The following is a 19,111-nucleotide window of genomic DNA, read 5'->3' on the forward strand; positions in this document are numbered from 1 at the left end:
TTCCTGTGTTCATTTGCGTAACCTATTCGTAGATTTTTTTTTTCCTCAATTTTTTATGTCCATATTTTTCTAAATGGTGTATTTTTAGAAAAGATTTTTATAGAGAGAGAGGCTTATCATCTTAGATTCCCAATGGTTAATCCAAATTTCATCATCCATATTGTTATTTTGATGACGATCCAAAATAGATTCCAAATTTAAAACATCCATATTACATCATCAATATATATTTTATTAATATTTTGCAACGGCCTCATCTCATGTTATCATTGATATCTCCTTTTGTGAATAGATGTTGAGATACGAAGGGGGAGAAATAGCATCCATATTTAAAGTTTTTCTTTACAATATAGATAATATTTTATTTTTGGATGATGGTACAGTGTATCTGCTGAAACAATATTTTTCCCTCACGTACTCTATTTTTGGAATGGATAATACGATCGAGTATTTGTTGTGAATGTTCTTCTTTTCATAGAGTAGATTTATCTTTTTATAGATAATTTTATCGTTTATATCATTAAATAACTTTCAGAAAATCAGATAATCTTTCATCCTTGATAACACAGTTCAGTCCTAATGCATTTGTTGATGATATTATTTTATTTCAGCGCATAGTTGATATTGCTAAGAACTTGTAAATAAGTTGTGAAAACTGCATGGGTAAATGAAATCAATACAGAATAATACTCCTTCTGATCATAAATATTAGACATTTAGAATGACTTTCTTTTACCATCAAATTTCTATAGTTGTCATGTTGCTTATTCTTATAAGCTAAAATTTAAATTTCAAAACCTAGTTTTGGAGTTTTTTATCATATTTTATTTTTAGCATTTGTTTTTAGTAGCTAAAAAGCTATTTTGCTTATATTTATCCATAAATTATTTTTAGTAGCTAAGAAGCTATTTTGCTTATATTTATTATAAGCCAGAAGATACTGTTTCTAGCTTCTTCCTAGTGAATGAGTATTCCAAGGGGGTGACTGTGCGAACGTTTTGTGAATAAAACTTTTATATGTATATTCTTAACGATTTAAAAGCTAAGACTAAAAATTAAATTTTGGTGAAAAACTACAAAATTAACTTCAAATTAAAAATTAAAAATTAAAATTTTGACTTATAAACCTAAACAAAAGCTAAAACATGGGGCGCAACTTTCATCTGAACATCTGCTTTGTCCGAGAACTTCAACCTGAAAGTCATGTTTTATTACAATTTGTAGATTAGAACAGCTCGCCCTTCCTCACTCTAGTTTAATATACGCACATTAGCAAATCCAGAATTAAAAGAGATGAGGCTACTAACTAAGCTAGGTCCGACATGGCCATGTGAGGGCAGTATCAGTCAGCTCTAGTTTGAGGCGAGTACCTGCAAAAAAAAAAAAAGAAAGAAAGAAAGAAAGATAATTCTGAGAGAACCAGTAGTCAACTTCTCGATTTGTGTATAGCTTCTTTTTATTATACTCTGTCCGGAATTGATCGAACGACTAATAAAAACCATGAAATATATATTTCATATTTTGGTGGAATTAATTTATCGCAAGAGAACATGTGCATATTGAAAGAGCTATTGTGCTGATATGATCTTGATCGATATATGCATCCTGAGAAAACGTGTGCATGGCGCCTTGATCAATATGGATTGAATTATATCTGTTTGATGTGGTAGTTTGGGTATATCTGCAATTCTGCTGGTTTCCAAAGCAAGTACTTGCCCAAGTGGCTACGAAGAAGGTAATAAAAGTTTGCCATCTTTCTCGGGCTGTACCTGAAAAAAATAAGAGAGAAGTCGATTACCATAGGCCATTTTGCGAGAGTTTCATCCTTACTGAATAGGGGAACATATCAACATTTTTATGAAGTGATATAGAATTAATAAAGTGAGAGATGAAATATGTTTTATCTAGATGAAACCATATCTCTTGCATGTGTTGTCTATGATACAATAAACTCAAACTTATGCATTATATGAACTATTTCAATTATAAAATAAAAAACATGTGGCTTATATGGCACTTTTGAGAACACAAAATTAAAACCTCCCACTAAGAATAACCTTAGGCTAAATTTGTTTACATGGGAAACAAAACAAAAGAAAGAAACTCTCATCGGTTTTCATTACCACACTTTTCGAACTATAAAATGATAAAAATTCTCTCAAAAAAGTTGCTTTTAAAATTCCTGTCAATTTATTTTTTAGGTTCATAGTAGCTAAAACTTCATTTATCATTTACTATCATATACTTTGTTTCGCATGATCTCCTGTCCCTTCTTCCCTTACTCTCAAATTGACCCTAAGGAAAACAAGAGAATTGTGCTTCGATTCTATAGTTAAAGGAAAAGAATATAACTGAGATAATTTTGAGTTTATTTGGGTTTAGAGTTTACAGTTGAGTCATAATTAGGGTAGGCATTTGATCCAACCGAGAAAATTGTTTTTTTTTTTCTCATGGTCTTTTGAAAAAATTTGACCAATTGAAAACGACGACCAAAATTAGTGAAGATGGAACAATCAGACTCAAGTCATTTTGGTTTGTGTTCGGACATGACCGAAATATTCAAACAATTTCAGAACATCCAAAAATAATAGTATCAAAATATGCCAGATAAGGAAGATCACGGTTAGGGTTTCCAAGACTGTTTTTAGAACCGAAGCCACCGTCCAGCGATAGGGCGGTCACCATGGAAACAGTGAAAACCTCCACAAATTCACACTTCAAAAGTTTGAATTCAAATCCGTAGTTCCTACTGTTTCCTCTCCGTTTAGGGGTAAAACCGCAATATGTTGTTTCTGAGACAAATAGAAATGAAACAAATTGCTAAGATGCCTAGGAAAATTATCGAAAAATTAGAAATAAATATTATTATATATTTGGTACATGTAGGGCATATTAGTTGCCAATTTATTATGACCTTTGCTAAATGATTTTCAAACAATTATAAATTACAATTTCTCAATTGATTAATCAATATATAACACAATTAATATTTAAAATTCATGCATATACCATAATACAATATCAACTAGTAGAAATGTTATAGTGTCCATGATAAAATCAGAAAAAATACAACTAAATAACTTTATTCATTTCCCCCTAATTTTCTTGATTTTGGCATAAAATTTGATCGTACCAACATTATTTTCCACAAGATTTCTTCATCAAATTACTTTACAACTCCATATATCACCATGAATTTTACTTATTTTCCACATTTTTTTTAAAAAATTGAACTCGGCCAAATTTCATTCAAGCAAATTGACAACTAGTACCATGCCTTAGCGATCTGAACAAATACCACAGTTATAGGTAGTTTGGGAAACGTTGGTCACGATTGTTGATCAAAGTGGATGATAGTAGGAGAAGTTGTGGCCATCAAAGGCCATAGTGTCGACATGGGCATTAGGTAAGATGGTTCATTGGATGCAGAAAGGGAGGAGAAGCTGAAGTGAAGACGACTATTCCATGGGCCGTTCGGCGGCTCAGAGTATGGGTAGGAGTGGTAATCGAAAGAGTTAAGGGGGAAAGAGATAGGGATCTAGGGTTTTGTTATTAGGTTGGTGACTAGGGTATATAAATACACACATGTTGGGGGCTTGCTAAAGAAATTTAACATTTTTGTCAAGCAAATCCCAAAGCAAAATAAAAGAAGAAGACAATTGTGTAGGATTTTCTAAAGCAGTTTTCTTCCAAATGTAAAGTATTTATTAAATAAATTAGAAATAATGTTGGAGTAGTTAGGGGGAGTTCCCCTCAAGTGCAGCTAGTTTTAAAATGAGATGAGAATCATAAGGGAGTAGGAATCTTTTTCAAGTTAGGGGAGGTATTGTCCTGTAAAAAAAAATACCCTGAAGTCAACCGTCTCCCATCTCCAAATCCAGAAACCAGGAAGAGGAGGAAGATGCAGCTGCGCCTGTACGACCAAAGACTGGCTTCGTGGCCTCTTATCTTGGTAGTACTCCATTTGTCAAGAAGAGGAGAGGAGAAAAGAAGGAAGCTGCGGTCGCCGTTGCTGACCGGGAGCCGAGCCGCGTACAACGAGAGGGCGGAGCTTCCCAAGAAATTAAGAGGAAGAAGAAGAAGAAGAAGAAGAGGCCCTGCCGGCCGGCCATATGTATACTCCTTCCATTTGCTAGCCTTGGCGCTCAGGGCTTCTTGTTTAATGCCCTCCCGCCATTTGTGTTTGTTGCGTCTCCATCGATTTCTTCTTCTTGGGTTGCTGCAAATTACTGGAGTAGTAAGAAACAATTGAGGAGTACGTAGTGGTTCGGCAATCAATAAATGGCAACCGGCGGCGACGGTCGGAGGAGGGGCCGGCGGAGGAGCAAGATGAGGCTGAGCAGGCTGTACAGTTTCGCGTGCGGCCGGAGACCCACCGCAGTCGACGACGAGAGCACCAGCAGGATCGGCGGCCCGGGCTTCTCGCGCATCGTCCACGCCAACGCCAACGCCGCGCGGCCCTCCTACCGCTCCAACTCCGTCTCCACCACCAAGTACAACGCCATCACCTTCTTTCCCAAGTCGCTGTTCGAGCAGTTCCGCAGGGTGGCCAACATCTACTTCCTCATCTCCGCCTGCCTCGCCTACACCAAACTCGCCCCCTACAGCTCCACCAGCGCTGTCGCCCCCCTCGCCCTCGTCCTCCTCGCCACCATGGTCAAGGAGGCCATCGAAGATTGGAGGAGGAAGCAGCAGGTACTTCCTTTCCCATCCCATCATCAACTACTTCACATCTGCTTCTGGAGGAGTAATTAATTGCCTGCCCAGCTAAATTAATTTATACTAGCTAGTCACTGCTAAGAATAATGTAATCCATCGTGATCTTCTTTGTAATTTATGGTGAATGCATTAATTCACTGCTCATGCTACCGCCAATCATCCAATATCCAAACACTTCCTCATCAACAGTTGCATTTTCCTTCCAAAAATTCCAAGCAAGGGCAGAACACAGAGCGACCAATTATGCAAACATAACCGATTGCCACCGTTGTGACATTCTTATACTAGTATTCAGCAACACTGCTTGTTTCATCCAGGATACCGAGGTAAACAACAGAAAGACAAAAGTGCTCCAGGAAGGTGCTTTCCATCTTACCAAATGGATGAACCTCCAAGTTGGTGATATCGTCAAGGTTGAAAAGGATGAGTTTTTTCCTGCTGACCTGATCCTCCTCTCATCTAGCTACGAAGACGCCATTTGCTATGTTGAGACGATGAACCTGGATGGGGAGACAAATCTCAAACTAAAGCAATCTCTAGAGGCATCATCCAACTTGCAGGAGGATGAGAGCTTCAACAGCTTCACGGCTGTAATAAGGTGTGAAGACCCAAATCCACACCTCTATTCCTTTGTTGGCAACATCGAAATCGAAGAGCAACGGTATTCGCTGTCACCTCAGCAGATCCTTCTCAGAGACTCGAAGCTTCGAAACACCGACTATGTGTATGGTGTGGTCATCTTTACAGGCCATGACACAAAGGTCATGCAGAATGCTATGAAAGCCCCATCAAAAAGAAGTAAGATCGAAAGGAAGATGGACTGGATCATCTACTTGCTTTTGTCTTCACTTGTCCTAATCTCAGTCATTGGCTCAGTTTTCTTTGGCATTGCAACTAAAGATGACCTACAAGATGGCAGGATGAAAAGATGGTACCTTAGGCCGGACGACTCTACCATCTACTTCAAGCCAAACAAGGCAGCCATATCAGCAATACTGCATTTCTTCACAGCCATGATGCTGTATGGGAACTTCATACCAATCTCGTTGTACATCTCAATTGAGATTGTCAAGCTATTGCAGGCTCTGTTCATCAACCAGGATATCCATATGTATCACGAAGAGACCGACACGCCAGCTCAGGCTAGAACATCCAATTTGAATGAGGAGTTGGGTCAAGTTGACACGATCCTGACAGATAAAACTGGGACTTTGACTTGCAACTCCATGGAGTTCATCAAATGCTCAATTGCCGGCACAGCATATGGCCGTGGTATCACTGAGGTCGAGAGAGCTATGGCAAAGAGAAGAGGTTCCCCCTTGATCGCCGACATGGCCAGCAACACCGAATGTTTTCAAACTGCAATAAAAGGATTTAATTTCAGGGATGAGCGTGTCATGAACGGTAACTGGGTTAGCCAACCCCACTCTGGTGTGATTGAGATGTTCTTCAGGTTGTTGGCCATTTGTCATACATGCATACCAGAAGTTGACGAAGAATCTGGTAAGGTTTCTTATGAAGCAGAGTCACCTGACGAGGCTGCTTTTGTTGTTGCTGCACGGGAGCTCGGCTTCACATTTTACAAGAGGACACAGACTGGTGTTTCTCTGCATGAGTTGGATCCCTCGTCTGGACAACAAGTTGACAGGTATTGGTTTGAGTTTTTCTTTTTCCCTTTCCCTTGAAATTAGATTCAGAACTAACCTTAGAGTATTTCTATTTTCTTGAATTTCCCTGGCAGAACGTATAAGATATTGCATGTCCTTGAGTTCAACAGTGCCCGGAAGCGGATGTCGGTCATAGTTAGGAACGAGGAGGGGAAAATATTTTTGTTTAGTAAAGGCGCTGACAGGTTAGTATTCAGTATTCTGCTGGAATTATTCAAGTATGGAATTTTAGCTGATTAACTGATGCATCTCATTTTTGGTCAACATGATGGCTCCTAACCATGCACTAACTTTGGTCCCAAAAAAATGTGTTCAGTGTAATGTTCGAGAGGATATCAACCACCAATAGTGCGTACAGAGAAGTTACCCAGGAGCACATAAATGAATACGCCGACGCTGGTCTGAGAACACTAGTTCTCGCGTACCGCCAACTTGATGAGGATGAATATGCGAATTTCGACATGAAGTTCAGTGCAGCTAAGAATTCTGTCAGTGCTGATAGAGAAGAGATGATTGAGGAGGCTGCAGATTTGCTTGAGAGAGAATTGATTCTTCTGGGTGCTACTGCTGTGGAGGATAAACTACAAAAGGGGGTACGCACGTAAATATTTGGTTCCTCCATCTCCATCCATGTAATGTACGTGAGTCCTTGGTTTTAGTTTGCTCACGGTGTGTGTTGATTAGGTGCCTGAATGCATCGACAAACTTGCTCAAGCTGGTATCAAGATATGGGTGCTGACGGGCGACAAGATGGAGACTGCCATCAACATCGGGTATGTATGTAGCTAGGCAGGCAACGTACGTACGAACATGTGTTTTTTATGCCAGTACGTACGTTACTAATATGCGTGCATGGCATGGCAAGATGAATGAATGAATTTGCATATCCATGCGTGCACAGATATGCGTGCAGTCTACTGAGACAAGGAATGAAGCAGATAAGCATCACGGGTGGCGGTGACAAAGCGGGGGCTGTTACAAAGGCATCAGTGGTGAAGCAAATAAGGGAGGGAAAGAAGCAGGTGGATGCATCGGTGCCTGGCGAAGCCTTCGCTTTGATCATCGATGGGAAGTCGCTGACATATGCGCTGGAGGAGGACGCCAAGGGCGCGTTCCTGGAGCTCGCAGTCGGCTGCGGATCGGTGATCTGCTGCCGCTCTTCGCCCAAGCAGAAAGCTCTGGTGACGAGGCTAGTGAAGGTCGGCACCGGCGGCAAGGTGACCCTGGCGATCGGCGATGGCGCCAACGACGTGGGCATGATCCAGGAGGCGGACATCGGTGTCGGGATCAGCGGCGCAGAAGGAATGCAGGCGGTGATGGCCAGCGACGTGTCCATCGCGCAGTTCCGGTTCCTGGAGCGGCTGCTGCTCGTCCATGGGCACTGGTGCTACAGCAGGATCTCCGCGATGATCTGCTACTTCTTCTACAAGAACATCACCTTCGGCGTCACCCTGTTCCTGTACGAGGCCTACACCACCTTCTCCGGCGTCACCCTCTACAACGACTGGGCGCTGTCGCTGTACAACGTCCTCTTCACGTCGCTGCCGGTGATCGCCATGGGCGTGTTCGACCAGGACGTGTCGGCGCGCTTCTGCCTCAGGTACCCGATGCTGTACCAGGAGGGCCCGCAGAACCTGCTTTTCCGGTGGTCCAGGCTGCTGGGATGGATGGCGTACGGCGTCGCCAGCGGCGTCATCATCTTCTTCCTCACGTCGACGGCGCTGCAGCACCAGGCGTTCCGGCGGGGCGGCGAGGTGGTGGACCTGGCCATCCTCGGCGGCACCGCCTACAGCTGCGTGGTGTGGGCGGTGAACGCGCAGATGACCGTGACGGCCAACTACTTCACCCTGGTCCAGCACGTCTGCATCTGGGGAGGCGTCGCGCTCTGGTACATCTTCCTCCTCGCCTACGGCGCCATCACGCCCACCTTCTCCACCACCTACTTCATGCTCTTCACCGACGGCCTCGCCGCCGCGCCCTCCTACTGGGTGGTCACCCTGCTCGTGCCCGCCGCCGCGCTCCTCCCCTACTTCACCTTCGCCGCCGCCAAGACCTGGTTCTTCCCCGACTACCACAACAACATCCAGTGGCTGCAGCACCGTGGCTCCGACGCCGACGACCCGGAGTTCGGCCACGCGCTGCGCCAGTTCTCCGTCAGGTCCACCGGGGTAGGCGTCTCCGCGCGCCGCGACGCCAGAGACATCCAACTCACACCTCTATAGCCTAGTTACGCGCCTTCTAACACCATCATTTTTGCATCTTTTTCTCGTGTACAAATCAAACCAATTTCATAAATCTAACAGTAGCTGTAGCAGCCTTCCCAACTGTATACACTAGATCAAATTGTACTACTCTACTTGCTTATAATCAGTCATAGGACAACATGTACATTGGAGCGGAGGCGCATACAATCTTGTTTGTTTTGTTCCTTGATCATCACACGATAACATTTATTTAGTAGAATAAAGATCGATGCACTGATTCTTTTTCTAATTTGGTTGATGCACCAATTTGCCCTTTGTGCTGATGATGGTACTCAAATCAAGAGAACATGCATGATTGAGCCAGATGAAGCACGATTACATAATACAGAAAAGACCTCGTCTTACAGTCAAATCTGATGGCCTGGAAATAACCAAGGCATTTTGGTCAGGCAAGACATTCTAAAACGATGTGCTCTGGTCTTCTATAGTACGTGTTAGGCGGGAGCCGCGAGACGCAGACGAAGACCGTTTCCTGTGGACGAATCGCCGTGCCGGACCACAACGTCGTCATACTTGGCGTCAAACATCGGAATTCAGAAACAAGGAAGAAGAAGAAAAAACCATCTAGAGGCTCAAAGGATCTCGTTTGTGCTATTGTGCTTTGACCAACACCTTAATTTTTTGAAATAAGAATAATTGAGTTCATACGTGTACATACATTTACGAAATCAATCAATTCGCCCCCTTTTTCTCCTGCGAATAACAATCAATTCAGTTCACTTCGCTTAGCCCTAACAGAGTAAGGATTGCACTCGACACCCCATAGCCAATTCAACCCGGATTAGTGAGTGGACAAGAATAGGATACTCAATACTGGGCAACAGAAGGGAAAAAAACAGAAAGCAATTACTGCATGCCACAGAACAGAACCTGTAGGAGCTTGAGGCACATGTCAGTACCTCTACTGGCGACTGCTGCTCCAACCGTATTGGCTCAGGTCGGAGCTGTCATCGTGGTTGCCCAACACCATCCGCTGGAACATCCTAACCTCTGCTGTGTTCGCCACATTGAAAAGCTCGCTCTGCCCCGGCTGAACGCCATTTGTTAGATCAATATCAGCTAAGCTATCTAGAGCTCGCACCACCTGAAAGGAGACAAGGGGCGGTGTCATTGTTTCGCTGAAATTACGCATAAACCAAACAACTTATTAATGATTAAAAAAATAATTTATGGATAAAACTTTTATATACGTATTCTTAGCCATCTAAAAAGCAAAGAATAAAAGATAAGCTACAATGAACCCCAAAAGAGCAATTTTTCCATCCTTAAGAGGGTGTCATGAGATACCACTGTTTTCTATATAAATATTTGGTATCTTCTGACAGAAGATACCAAATTTTACATAGAAAATAGTGGTATCTTATGGATAGGAAAAATGCTCACCCCAAAATCAACTCCAAATTTAGTTTTAAAATTTAAAATTTTGGCTTATAAGCCATAAGCAAAAAGATGGGGGGTATTGAATAACTGCTTCACCAAACCATATCAAGTTCATTTTCTTTACCATGAATCACAAATTGTTAGTCCTACAAAGTGTTAGCTTGTTCATCTTATTCATTTCTGCTTCTAGATATATAGATTGAAAGCCACAACATAGTACCCATTGAAATCAAAATGCACTTTTAAATTCACATAACATTTCATTTGCATTTATTCATACGCCCAGTTTGGAATGCTAGCACTGTTCCAGATTCATGCAAAAAATGAGTTGTATCCAGATAAATTTCAAACATTGTTTGTATATTATATGTACCTGACTCATTTTGGGCCTTCTTGATGCTGAATATCGTACACAGGCTGCTGCAGCTTCAATCATACGGAACATTTCAACCTCATTGAAGCTCCTCCCAAGCCTCGGGTCAACCAACTCTTCCAAATTACCTGTCTCAATAACCCGCGTAAGCAATGGTCTAGCCTGCAAACAACAGGGAACCAAGAAGTGTCAGAGTTTGGAAAGGTCAAGGACAAATGGATTTTATTTGAATGTAGCTCATTTTAATTGCTAAGTATGTTATGTTATTGCATCCATGATCCATCCCAGAAAAAAATTAATTTCTAGGAATGAACCTAAACACCCAGCTGTCTAGATTCAACCCTAGAAATTCATTATTTTTGGGACGGAGGTTGTAACTGAACCAGATTCATTAGCCACTGTGCAGTTTAGGATAGTAGACATTAGGGAAATCTCCAGTTGATAGTCAGATAAACAGATCCGATACGAACAAACATTAGGGAAATCTCCAGTTGATAGTCAGATAAAAAGCCCACTAGAGGACATTATAGCTAAGTATCAGAATTCAAACTATGTCACCAAGTAAACCATTTTAAACAATAAGTCCAGAGCTATTTCCATCATCTAAAAAAAGTCCAGAGCTATTTCCATTATCTAAAATAAAGTCCTGAACTATAACTCACCCACTCAACAAGGCTCTCATCACCCAATGGCCTTGATGCATCAACAGGTTTTCTACCAGTGATAAGCTCTAAGAGAACAACACCAAAAGAGAATACATCAGATCTCTCAGTTAATTTTCCGCTCGATGCATATTCTGGAGCCATGTACCTGCAAGGAAGAAAAGAAAATCTTTATTAATTAGCTCTGTAGACCACAACAGATATTCTTCTGACAATTGCCAGCTATTCACTAACCCAAATGTCCCCATTACACGGGTAGTTACATGAGTTACAGCATCCAGAGCCAACCTCGCAAGACCAAAATCAGCCACCTAGAGTTCATGGACAGAATACAATGAGCAATTTAAGAGATATGCCCAGACTAATTTACATTAACTGTGATGAGATACACTGAGGCTCATTTGGGGAATATAATTACATGTGCCTCAAAGTTATTATCCAACAAAATGTTTGAGGATTTGATGTCTCGGTGAATTATCCTTGGATGGCCTGCAAAATGGCAAAATAAGGGAAGGGATAAGGTTGGAATAGTGGCATGATCACTGTGAATATAATCAAAAGTAGGAAGGAACATTACAATCTTCATGCAGATATGCTATTCCACGAGCAGCACCAGCAGCAATTTTAACCCTAGCCAACCAATCTAGAACAGGCCTCCCATGTCCTGTGAATACAAGTTGATTCAATGCCATTTCAGTTTCTACTGGCAGAAGACGAAATGCCCATGTACAATTTAGCAAAAGGTTAAACATACCATGAAGATGATAATGAAGGGTGTTGTTAGGCACAAAGTCGTAGACGAGCAACCTTTGGTCATTGGAAATGCAATATCCCACAAGAGAGACCAAATGGCGGTGATGTACACGACTGATTATCTCCACTTCTGCCTGGAATTCACGTTCCCCTTGTCCACCACCATCTTTTAGTTGCTTAACAGCCACTTCTTTCCCATCTGGTAAGTGACCCTTATATACAGACCCAAACCCTCCTTCCCCCAGCAGTTTTTGAGCTGAGAAACCATCAGTAATCTGGTACAGTTCTTCGTATGTGAAGAATCGGGAATTGCCCATGCTAATATCAGACATGCATGCTTTCAGTTTGGGACTTCCAGCACTATAGTTTGTTTTCAAAGAAGGATCAAATGACGATTCTACATCTGCCGAGCCACCTGAAGAAAAGTTTACATACATAAATTCCTCCTAGTCAAAATGGTTTCACAATAGGAGTTTTTATGATCCTTGAAGAGGTACTATGCTTTGAGTCAGTGCTGCAACAGGCATTGTGCAGCAGACAACGGTTATTCGTTTACATGCTAGACTACCAAGTAGTATAGGAGTGAATACCGATAATGCACTGCGAAATTACCTGATGGTTGCTGAGAAGACAAGGGCGAAGTAGGTGACATGAACCCAGCACGGTAACCATTAGTATCCCTCCGACGTTTCTTTGTGTACCAAATAGCAGCTCCTACAAAGCTAAGTACAAGGATGGCAATCACTGCGCCGACACCTATGACGGCAGTAGTGCTAGCACTTAGGCCGTTGGTCGGTGATGAGTTACCGGATCGACCAGCAGGGCTGGAGGATTTGTTGGAGCTGGAGTGTTTGGCCGTGTTGGAGTCGGCCGGGTCAGCAGCAGTGGCAGGTGCAGGCAGTGGCTTGTGATTGGTCGGTGGTGATGGCAGGGTGGGAGCAGGAGGAGGAGCGTCGGAAGGGGACGGGGACTGCGCTGCTGCTGGCGCCGGAGCTGGCGGCGGAGCTGGTGGCGAGTGCCTTGGCGGCTTAGAAAGCGGTGAATTTCTGGGCGGGGCAGCCTCGGAAGGTGGAGGTGAAGACTTGGGAGGAGCGAGTGGAGGCGGCGAGGCAGCAAGCGGTGGGGAGGCGGGAGGTGGAGAAGAAGAGGTGGTGTCAGCCGGTGTTGCATTGGGTTTGGAGTTGGAGGAGGTGGGCGAGGTGGCGACCGACGGGGACGCTGCTGCCATCTATCTGGTTGGGGTTGGGCGGGCTATCCCGATTTGTTGTTGGTCATGGCCATGGCGGCTGGCGGCTGCTCCTGCTCTTTGGGTAGAAGAAGAAGAAGAAGAAGAAGAAGAAGAGAAGGTTGATTGTTGGTCAGATCCAGTGTCTTGCTCCTCCTTCCTTCCTTTGCCAAAGAACCAGCTAATTAAGGAGTGAAACCTAAACCGAATATTAGAGAAATCCCCAATTTATGCTCCCAGTCCTCAATCCCAGCCCAGCCCAGAGACCGGAGAAGAAGAAGAAGAAGAAGAAGAAGAAGAGTGACCGGAGAGTCTGCAGTGCCTGTGCCTGAGAGTGATATGAAAATGACGTGAGAATTGGGACATAATTCACTCACCACTTTCCCCTCTTCCTCAATTCTTCTTTTTTATTTATACTATACTAGAGCACAGCACTTTGAACTGTTTCCCACCACATCCACAACACAATTTGAATGCTGCTTGTCACTGTAGAGCACTTTATTACTTCCTCCTCGCTATACGCTCTTACCATCCGAGGCCCTTTCAACACGACGATAGGAAAACACACCAACATGAAATACGTTGGAATTGAAGTGATAACTTTTCTTAATCATACGGTAAAAGAAGCCTCTGATTCCACCTTAGTAAAAAAATGTTTCCTAGAAATCCAACCTTTTGCTTATATCCTATGAAATTTATCATAGGGATCTTCTTCCTATGAATCAAAGGTGTTCCGTAGGAAAAAAAAATTACTAAGTAATTCGAATCCTCTAAAATATCGTTGTTAATCCATCAGTTCCAAGGGGCTCTCTGTATACAAATTACAATGCATATGTGTTCAACTTCAATTTTTCTCTTCTGAGATGGTAAAAATACATTTTTTCTCTAATTTTTTTCTTTTTTGACATGTTTTTAACATTGTAAACTTCTTTATTTTGTTTTCTGAGATGGTTAAAGTACATACTTTTTTCTCTTTTGGCATGCTAAAAAGGTAAAAGTACATCCTTTTCTGTTCTGAGATGGCAAAAGGTACCGACCTTTTCTTCCTTTTGAGAATTGAGATGGCAAAATTACTTTCCTTTTTCTTTCCAGGTTGGGATGGGCATTAATAGGAGCACACAGATAACTGGAGTGGTCGTTTGGGTTTTTTTTATATACGAATTTGTGAATAATTTTTTTATATACGTATTTTTAACGATCTAAAAGTTAATGCTTGAAAATAAACTTGGTGAAAAAACCCCCCAAATCAACTTTACATTTAGAGAAAAATCTAACAAATGTCATTGATAAACATCTAATTATAAGAAATATCATTGACGAATACGGGTTATACAAAATGTCATCGTACAAATAAATCTATCTAAGAAATATCACAACCGTTAGGGTTTCGTCATCAAGTGCTATAGTACAATGTATTTGACGGCAAAAATGAACGGAACTTGAACGACGATGACATTTCTCATGCAAAGCCATTTGTACGATGACATTTTATAGAACTCGCACCAGTCAGTGATATTTCTTAGACTTAGACGTATCAATGATAGTTTTTAGATTTTCTCTTAAATTTAATATTAAAAATTTAAATTTGGCACATAAGCGAGAAGATAGGGTTGAATATTATTGTAATTAGATTAACTAACTCCACTACTAGACTGCGTTTACCGACTTCTATGAACGGTGCATTTTTTTTTGGCAACATCGAGATAAAAGACTACATGCCATTAGCTAATACTCCCTCCAATTCATAACGTAATACATTTGATTTTTTTATAGTGTTTGATCATTTGTCTTATTTAAAAAATTATAAAAATATTATTTATTTTGCTTGTAACTTACTTTATTATCAAAAGAATTTTAAACATGACTTGTCATTTTTTATATTTATACTAAGTTTTTAAATAAGACGAATGGTCAAACGTTGCAACCAAAAAATCAAACATGAAATAAATTTAAAAATCTATTTTATAGATTATGTTAAACAAAAAAAGTTTGCAGTTAGGGAAATAGTACTAATATCAGCTCACCTCACTGGTAGTAGCAGATTATCCATAAGATCAAAATCAAAAGGAAGTAGGCCGGACACAAGGATCGCGCTGGCGCACAACCACAATTATTAGTTGTAACCACCACCATTACAGAGGGAACACTTGTTCGACTTCTCAAAAAGGCAGCACTTCCTAGCATTACAGGTAGGTAGGAGTAGAGGGGAGGAGGCTTGGATTGTCTTGTAGCAATGCAACTGGGGACGGCCATTCTGTACCAACCTAAACCTTATCCGATGCGTATCAATCAGTTTATAGTATATCATCCACCATTCATTCACCCATCAAAGAGCACATATATGCCTTGAGAAATTGTTGCTTGCCTTAGCAGTACGGGGCTAGGCAGGCAACTTAGCTACCTCACCAGAACCTGATTATCATCGGCATCACCAATGCTGCAGTTGATTATCATCGCCAGCACTAATAAGCACAATACTTGCCCGTGCAAAACACCACCAGGGCAAGGGCATCATATGTAGTAGTAAAACGGTAGGCAAGCAACTCTCCAGTCTCCACCAGGAGTACCACCGCAGGCAAATAAGCAACTCAATGCATCATAACAGGAGCCAACAGGGGAATACTACACGAGACTATTCTCAACAATGTCAGATAATAATTAATTCAAGATGACACAAGTCAACCTCCACATCTCCAAATACATAAACAAAAACCATCAACCATGATACGACTTATTGCTTGGTTAAGATGAATTGGTTCTATCACATACCGTCCCCCTACGAAAAGCCCTCACTCTACCACTGTCACGAGCTCAAACTCGATCAAGGACATGTTGTTATCCTCCTTCACTGTGAAATCTGCTGGGCTTTCAGCAGCTTTCACAATCCCCCACTTGTCCACTGCAAGCCGCATCGAGCCCTTGAACATGTCTATCTTTGCGTTCCTCAAGTCAACAGCAGTCCCAGGCTTCATTAGATCCACTGCAGACAAAGAAAGCATTAGCCACTAAAACCAGTTTGTTAGGACTCCACTAAAACCAATGCATGTAAACAATTAAAAGTTGCAAACAGTTTAGAGCTGAAAAACAGAAGCATTTATGGTCTGCCATCCAACGTAAGAAAGCCAGGTTGTAGCCTTGGAGAAACTTGGACAATGCACTAGACTGAAACTGAATAGCAATCACTGGTCACAGCGAAAAGAAAAGAGAAAAAAACGAGACATACATCTTAGTTATTCGCTGTGTATGTCCACTTATGGATATAGAGGCCGGATTTCTATCAATTTATCAGAAAAAACATCTTAAATCACCATATTGTCAACATGACGGATAGCGTAGAAGCTCACGGGGTGATTGGAAAAGGCCAAACAGCATATTTGCCTGGAAAATAATGTGTGAACACAACTTTTATATGCATATTCTTAGCGCCCTAACAGCCCAGGCTGAAAAATAAACTGCTTCAGTGAAAAAAAAAAACCCCAGAATCAACTCAAAATTTAAGGTTAAAATTCAAATTTTGGCTTATAAGCATGAGCAAAAGCGAAAAGATACGGGTGTCAAATTTCACAAACGGATACATGCTCCTTGTGTGGGAAAATGAGTTGTTCCGTAACATGTAAACCAAACATTAATTTTTATAGACATAGAAAATACAAAATCCCACCCATAGCACTTAAGTAGAGCAGTAACAGCCTCAAAAATATTTTTGGCACCAATTAATGCCATGGGTGCTCTGTATTCAAGGTAGCACTTTCAGAGAATGTACCAAAATAAAATACTAGCGGACTTGATATTAGGATTAAGGGAGTGGCGAGTAATGTTAAGGATTATCTGGTGTAGCTGAATGAAACAAAACAGAGCAAGCTCTATATCAATACGTGGGGATTGAACCTCGATGAGTAGGTGTATACAACGTACGATATAAGCTATGAATATGTAACACTGATGGTTTAAATACATACATAAATAAATAAATCATCAGAAAAGGAGTTAGGTTGGCTATTGCTAATTGAAAAAAAGAAGAAGAAGAAGAAGAAGAAGAAGGTGGGAGAGAGATTCATTTACCCTGGTCGTTCCTTGCTGTGAAGACAATAATGCCAGTTTCATCGCCGACGAGGCACTCGGCAATCCGCATGTGCCTGCCCTGAGGGCCGCCGCCCCTCTGCAGCACCATCTTGGAGTCGACGACCTTGAGGAGCAGGTTGTGGCCATGGGTACCCGGGCGGAGCTGGTCGACCTTGGTGAAGGTGGGCTGCCTGCGAGCGCCGGAGTCAGCCATGGGGGAACCTGCAACAGCAACAAGGAAGTGTCGTCAGGATCTCGCCGGATCTGATCCGGAGGGATGGATCTGCCCGGACCAGACTGGAGTGGATCATGTGGGAGCTAGCTAGATAGGTGGATACCTTGATGAAGGGGATGGGGGACGGGAGGGGAGGAGGGCGGGAGGGCGGCGACGGAGACGGCGGAGCGGAGGAAGGGAAGGGAGCGGCGGAGGAGAGGAGCACTAGTCGTATACTCCAGTAGTCGTAAGTAGTATGTATGCCTCGGCCTCGGCCTCAGCCTCAGCCTCAGCCTCAGGTAGTAAGGTAAGGAGGAGAAGATGAAATCCTGGCCGTCCGTCCCTCGAGATAGACGGTGGAGTTGGATAAGTATGGTGACGACGAATGAAGAACCTGGCGGTCTCTAAACTTGTGTGTATATGTCATCTAGATCTCTGAACTTTTAAAATATATTTTTAAATCCCTAAACTTATCCGGGGGTGTCATATAGGTCCAAACGGACTCCGACCCGCTCCATCCGCTGACGTGTCATGTTACGGTGACGCCTACGAGAAGGGAGAGAAAAGAATAAGGAGGAGAGAGATAATGACATGTGGGACCTATATGATACATGTAAGCGCCACAGTGACATGCCACGTCAGCAGATGGAGCGGGTCGGAGCCCGTTTGAACCTATATGACATCCCCGGATAAGTTCGGGGACTCAAAAATACATTTTAAGAGTTCAGGATCTAGATAACACATGCCGCTGATGTACTTCACTCATGAATCAACTACACTTTACCTTACTGTCCTCAACCAAACATACTACTGTCCACTCTTACATACAACAAATTCATCTGCACTTTGTTTGTGCCACGCCAAATGTACAGACTGTTTTGTTTGCTTCTCCTTGGCCTTCCTTTATATTTAGTTTTTTCTATGACTTTTACGGAAAGGTTTTTCGAATGACTAAGCGGTATGTTTTTTCATATATATATATATATATATATATATATATATATATATATATATATATATATATATATATATATATATGTATATGTATATGTATATGGAGATCATCGTATATTTCTGAAGTAGAGTTTTTTAACTGTTTAGCAATTAATCATATTATTTATATCATTAAATAGATATCAAAAAATTACATAATTTTTCACCATTCATCGAAAAAAACATAACCCAACTGAAGCAATATCGGATCATCCTTCTTTACAAGTTACAAAACAGTGCCGCCTCCACCACCAAACTCTCAAATTAAAGCTCTCAATGAATATAAAAAAGGAAATCTAAGCTATACCACTGAGTTTATCACATCCAACTATTTACCATAAACATCGTCTCTTTATGTGATATACTGCCAAGTTATTGCCTATGGTTCTACAGGTATACTGGAGAACCATGGATAAACTCAACGATATATTACACAAAGAGACTATATCGGTAGTAAACCGTTAAATTTGGATAAACTCGATAACATGAAATAGATTCTCTTTGAGAAAATACACGGTGGAATTACCAACTGACACCAACAGAACCGCAAAAAACACATGCATTTCCACTATTGTCAAACTTCTGGTATCGATCACTATGTACATTATGTCGTGTCAAACTAACAGCTAGATCTTGTTTTCGGCAATTTTGAGTTACCTTATGCTCACATCATTCCACTTCTAATTATGTTTAGAAATTCTAAAACATAATTTGGGAGTTGATGTTATAGTTTTTTTATTATTTCTAGTTTGTTTTGCAACATTTGCGTTTAAATCTCTATAAATAAGTATATAAAAGT

The 19,111-nt window shown here is 41.6% G+C and overlaps 3 protein-coding genes across 5 annotated transcripts; 1 reads left to right on the plus strand and 2 right to left on the minus strand.

The window, feature by feature from the left end:
* Positions 1-1,446: 1,446 nt before the first annotated feature.
* Positions 1,447-13,400, minus strand: LOC102704704 (proline-rich receptor-like protein kinase PERK8). Of its 3 annotated transcripts, none has more exons than XM_015837631.2 (9): positions 12,431-13,400; positions 11,820-12,233; positions 11,643-11,729; positions 11,484-11,554; positions 11,300-11,376; positions 11,066-11,213; positions 10,404-10,565; positions 9,550-9,734; positions 1,447-1,769 (listed from the first exon to the last, which is right to left on the minus strand). In XM_015837631.2, the coding sequence occupies exons 1-8, from the start codon at positions 13,044-13,046 to the stop codon at positions 9,552-9,554; spliced, it is 1,758 nt and encodes a 585-aa protein (XP_015693117.1). In that variant the 5' UTR covers positions 13,047-13,400; the 3' UTR covers positions 1,447-1,769; positions 9,550-9,551. The 3 variants fall into 3 exon arrangements, with proteins under 3 accessions (XP_015693117.1, XP_015693116.1, XP_006654890.1); XM_015837630.2 differs by lacking the exon at positions 1,447-1,769 and adding an exon at positions 8,624-9,122; XM_006654827.3 differs by lacking the exon at positions 1,447-1,769 and having other exon boundaries at positions 9,520-9,734; positions 12,431-13,398.
* On the plus strand, positions 3,914-8,619 carry LOC102704422 (phospholipid-transporting ATPase 10-like). Its single transcript, XM_006654826.3, has 6 exons — positions 3,914-4,695; positions 5,037-6,367; positions 6,461-6,571; positions 6,703-6,979; positions 7,071-7,159; positions 7,288-8,619. Exons 1-6 carry the CDS (start codon positions 4,282-4,284, stop codon positions 8,606-8,608), a joined length of 3,543 nt encoding a protein of 1,180 aa, XP_006654889.1. The 5' UTR covers positions 3,914-4,281; the 3' UTR covers positions 8,609-8,619.
* Positions 13,401-15,617: 2,217 nt separating the features above from the next.
* Positions 15,618-17,582, minus strand: LOC102705719 (uncharacterized protein At4g28440-like). Its single transcript, XM_006653865.3, has 3 exons — positions 17,444-17,582; positions 17,106-17,327; positions 15,618-16,023 (listed from the first exon to the last, which is right to left on the minus strand). The coding sequence occupies exons 2-3, from the start codon at positions 17,317-17,319 to the stop codon at positions 15,833-15,835; spliced, it is 405 nt and encodes a 134-aa protein (XP_006653928.1). The 5' UTR covers positions 17,320-17,327; positions 17,444-17,582; the 3' UTR covers positions 15,618-15,832.
* Between the last annotated feature and the right edge of the window lie 1,529 nt (positions 17,583-19,111).

This window comes from Oryza brachyantha, chromosome 5 (genome assembly GCF_000231095.2).
Source record: "Oryza brachyantha chromosome 5, ObraRS2, whole genome shotgun sequence".
Taxonomy (NCBI): domain Eukaryota; kingdom Viridiplantae; phylum Streptophyta; class Magnoliopsida; order Poales; family Poaceae; genus Oryza; species Oryza brachyantha.

What these genes read in the sequence shown, in the direction of transcription:
- LOC102704422 (XM_006654826.3), top strand. Translation starts at nt 4,282, where the DNA reads ATGGCAACCGGCGGCGACGGTCGGAGGAGGGGCCGGCGGAGGAGCAAG. An exon ending in ATTGGAGGAGGAAGCAGCAG is followed by an intron (nt 4,696 to 5,036) that starts GTACTTCCTTTC and finishes TGTTTCATCCAG; the next exon opens with GATACCGAGGTAAACAACAG. An exon ending in AGGATAAACTACAAAAGGGG is followed by an intron (nt 6,980 to 7,070) that starts GTACGCACGTAA and finishes TGTGTTGATTAG; the next exon opens with GTGCCTGAATGCATCGACAA.
- LOC102704704 (XM_015837631.2), bottom strand. Translation starts at nt 13,046, where the DNA reads ATGGCAGCAGCGTCCCCGTCGGTCGCCACCTCGCCCACCTCCTCCAAC. An exon ending in GTCTTCTCAGCAACCATCAG is followed by an intron (nt 12,234 to 12,430) that starts GTAATTTCGCAG and finishes ACTTTTCTTCAG; the next exon opens with GTGGCTCGGCAGATGTAGAA. An exon ending in GAAGGCCCAAAATGAGTCAG is followed by an intron (nt 9,735 to 10,403) that starts GTACATATAATA and finishes GTCTCCTTTCAG; the next exon opens with GTGGTGCGAGCTCTAGATAG.
- LOC102705719 (XM_006653865.3), bottom strand. Translation starts at nt 17,319, where the DNA reads ATGGCTGACTCCGGCGCTCGCAGGCAGCCCACCTTCACCAAGGTCGAC. An exon ending in CACAGCAAGGAACGACCAGG is followed by an intron (nt 16,024 to 17,105) that starts GTAAATGAATCT and finishes CTTTGTCTGCAG; the next exon opens with TGGATCTAATGAAGCCTGGG.